At 66.9% G+C, this 3,978-nt stretch overlaps 1 protein-coding gene across 1 annotated transcript; it reads left to right on the forward strand.

Annotated features, from left to right (window-relative positions):
- ZIC5 (Zic family zinc finger 5) lies at window positions 1-3,007 on the forward strand. The gene is made up of 2 exons (XM_085215571.1): window positions 1-1,129; window positions 2,401-3,007. The coding sequence occupies exons 1-2, from the start codon at window positions 1-3 to the stop codon at window positions 2,850-2,852; spliced, it is 1,581 nt and encodes a 526-aa protein (XP_085071697.1). The 3' UTR covers window positions 2,853-3,007.
- Window positions 3,008-3,978: the final 971 nt, after the last annotated feature.

Below are 3,978 nucleotides of genomic sequence, written 5' to 3' on the forward strand. Positions count from 1 at the left end.
ATGTTTTTGAAGGCGGGCAGAGGGAAAAAAATAACAACAGCCAACGTAGATGGGCCCGGCCGTGTCCTTATGGAGCCCCCTTTGAGCAAGAGGAACCCGACCCCGAGATTAGCGGATTTGGCAGCGGCTCAGCCCCATCCGCACCCGCACATGACGCGCTTCCCGGGGCCGGGGGCCCCGCACGGCCACCCCCCCCGCGCGGCCCACCCGCACCCCGGGGACGCGGAGCCCGGCGGCGCGCTGACGCCGCTCGGCCCCGAGCACATGGCGCAGTCCGCCGCGCTCCAGCTCGCCCCCGAGGCGCTCACCGCCGCCGCCGCCGCCTTCGCCGCGCCCGCAGCCGCCGCCGCCGCCGCCGCCGCAGCCGCCAGCACAGCCGTCGCCTACGCGCCGCCCGCCGCCGCGCTGCCGGGCTGCCCGACGGGGGGGGCGGCGGGACGCGACTTCCTCCCCCGCCGGGACCTGCCCTCCTCCGCCGCCGCCGCCGCCGCCGCCGTCGCCGCCGCAGCCGCGCACGGGGCCCCCCCGCGCCTCCCGCCCCCGCCGCCCCACGGCGTTTTCATCTCGGCCGCCGGCACCTACGGCCCCGCCGACGGCGCGCACCCCGCCGCCTTCCCGCCGCCGCCGCCGCTCAACGGGCAGATGCGGCCGGAGCCGTACGGCCACGCCGAGCCGCACTACGGCCCCGCGGCGCTGCAGGGCTACGGCTCCGGCGGGCTGGGCCTGGGAGCGGGCCGCGGGCAGCCGCCCACTCCGGGTGGGCCCGTCGGGGCGGCCGGCGCTTTCCTGCGCTACATGCGGCCGCCCATCAAGCAGGAGCTCATCTGCAAGTGGATCGACGGCGAGCCGCCGCCGGGCGGAGGGACGCCCTGCTCCAAGACGTTCGGCACCATGCCGGAGCTGGTGGGCCATGTCACCGTGGAGCACGTCGGCGGGCCCGAGCAGAGCAGCCACGTGTGCCACTGGGAGGAGTGTCCCCGCGAGGGCAAGCCCTTCAAGGCCAAGTACAAACTCATCAACCACATCCGCGTGCACACGGGCGAGAAGCCCTTCCCCTGCCCCTTCCCCGGCTGCGGCAAAGTCTTCGCCAGGTCCGAAAACCTCAAGATCCACAAACGGACTCACACAGGTGGGTGTGCCTCCGCCCCTCCCGGCCTCGCCTTTTTTCTCCCTTTCCTGTCCTCTTTTTTTTTGTGTGTGTGTGTGTGTGTTCCCCCCCCTCTTCCCCCCCCGCTTTCCCTACGTGCCGTCGGACATGTGACTTTGTCATGAATAAGTAATCCGACGGCGCGCCCCGACACACAGACGCACGGACACACGGACGCGCACGTGCTCGCCCCCCTCCCCCCCCATCCTCTCCTCGTAGCAACCCCCCCCCCCCCCCCCCGCTTTCGACAGCACCGCTCCTCCCGCAGCAGTAGCCCCGAGGCGGAGCGGGTTGAGGATGGACGGAGCCGTCGGGGCAAAACGGAGGCTTCGCTTCTCCCGCTGCTCTCTGCCAGGACCGCCCCGTCGGGGCTCTCGGGGAGCGGCTCTCCTCTATTTGAGGAAACTTCCGTTCGGGAGACCTTTTGGGCTGCGTGCGAGCAGCATTCAGAGCTTTTTCTTTTTCCTTTCTCCCTCCCCTTTTTTCCCCCCCTTTTCTGTTGTTTTTCATTTCTCAACGAAGCCGGGATTTACGGCGGCGGACAACTGCTATTCCTCGGAGGACACTTTGGGAAAGCAGACTTTCATTGATTTATGCGTTGTTTATCTGGTTTGGGGGGGGGGAGAGGAGAAGAGGGGGTTGCAGCTCTCACTCAGTACTCCGTGGACTGTGCACCCCTCGAGGGACCGGGGGAGAGGGCCTCTCCCCCGGCCCCTCGAGGGGTGCACAGCCCCCAAGGTGGTGGTGGGCAGTGGAGTGCTGTGTTCCTATAGAAACAGTGTGATGGCACCAATATAAATCCACTGTACCGTGATGAAGAGCATCCCCTGGTGCAAAGGGGAGAAGGGTCCGCTGGCCGCCCTGATGCGGGATGGCCTGGGGTGACATGGGGTGATGCCTCGACCTTTGTGCCCAGAGAGATGCTAACCCCGTTCCCAACCTGTTGTGCTCGGGGGTTGGGGGGGCGCGGACGACGACACTCGAGGAAGTTATGCAGCTATCGTTGTGTGGGTTTGGTCGTTAGAGTTCTAATGAAGGGTTTGCCACTAGCAAACGAGCTGGAGGCCTGCCTGGAGGTCAGCGGTTGGATTTTATGTTTCTTTTGGTTTTGGTTTTCATTTTTGGTCTCCGCAGCCTCCGAACTCCATTCGCAGCCTCGGGGCAGCTGGGTGTAGAGGAGGGTACGGAGCTGCCGCCGGGTCGGGGGGAACACGGGGCCGGGCTTTAACCAGCAGCTTGCTGTTTGCCGGCAGGGGAGAAGCCCTTCAAATGCGAATTCGACGGCTGCGACAGGAAGTTCGCCAACAGCAGCGACAGAAAGAAGCACTCCCACGTCCACACCAGCGACAAGCCGTACTACTGCAAGATCCGCGGCTGCGACAAGTCCTACACGCATCCCAGCTCCCTGCGCAAGCACATGAAGATCCACTGCAAATCGCCGCCTCCTTCTCCTCCGCCCGCCCCCCCGGGCTACGCCGCGCCGGGACCCCCCGACGGCCCTTTGCCCCCCGGCGCCGAGCCCCCACCCGAGCCGCCCCGCGCCCGCGCCGCCGCCCTGTCCCCTCCGGTCACCGACCTCAGCGAGTGGTACGTCTGCCAGGCCGGGGGGGGAAGACGGCCGCGCAGCCCTCCCAGCCGCTCCGCCTCGCCGGGTTCCGAGGGGGACGGGCCCCGCAGGACCTCGGGAGGCCGGGCCGCCCCCTAGGGCTGCGGGAAAGCCGTCAGGTTTGACTCGCGCTATTTATTCCGTGTACGAAACCCTATGGTGTTTGTACGGGCACTAATTTAATTAAAGAGACTCGGACGGTCGTGTCCCATTTCGGTACGGACGGATCAGGCCGGACTGTGCCACTCACCGCAGGGGTGCGGGGTCAGGAGGTGCCCCGGGCTCAGGCAGCTACTGGGGGGGGGGGGGCGGTTGGCACGCAGGCTGCGAGCGGGCACGGCTCCCCCCCATCCACGAGCTCCCCTCGTTTTCCATCCCAGCCGAGACCCTCTCATCCTCTAAGCCCCCCCAGCCCTGTGCCTCCTGAGCCGCCCCCCCGGCTCCCGCCCCCCCCCGCCAGCCTCACCGCAGCCCCCACAGCCGGGTGGGGAGGGGAGGTGGGGGACAGGTTTGCGGTCGAAAGCAGCAGCGCTGCCGGCCCCGCAGCCGGCCTGGGGAGATGCTGAATGCCGCAAAATAAACGCCGTTTCTTGCCTCCTGCAGTGCAGCTCTGTGTAATTCTCTTTCCCCTCTGAGCCACCGGTTCCGGCCCGACCCGGTCGGTACCTCTCTCCCTCCACTGTATCACGGCCGTAGGGACAAAAGATGCGGTGCTTCGGTAACGCTCCTCCGCCTTCTGCGTGCCTACGGCTCCCGCAAAACACCGGGGAGTGAGAGGAACCCGCTGCCGTCTGACACGCTGCGATACGTTCGTTGCAATTGGGAAAAAATACCAGCAAGAACGCGGGAGCCGATGATGGCGATGCTTCCCGTCCCGTTGGGGCAGGTGCTGTTCCCCAGACTCAGCCCCCCCCCATCTCCCACCCCCGCCGCAGCCCCGACGGCGCGCACCGGCAGCACTGGGGGGTTGGCACCTCTCATTTTGTTTCTATGGTCTATGGGGGGGTTGCAGCCACGCCCGCACCTCTGCGGGGAGTGATCCGCAGGGTCCTCGGAGCTCCATTCGTCCTCTGGGGCCGTCGGGGAGGGGGGGAGGGGAGGGGGGCCGGCTCTCCCCGCGTTCCCCCCCGAGGGCTTGTGGAAACGTGTTCGGTGCGTGAAATTTGTTTGGTTTTATCATTGTCAATAACGTGTACGCAAACGCGATTCTTTTGTACCGCGGAAT

The sequence above is a fragment of the Meleagris gallopavo genome, chromosome 1 (assembly GCF_905368555.1).
Source record: "Meleagris gallopavo chromosome 1, MGAL_WU_HG_1.1, whole genome shotgun sequence".
Lineage (NCBI taxonomy): Eukaryota > Metazoa > Chordata > Aves > Galliformes > Phasianidae > Meleagris > Meleagris gallopavo.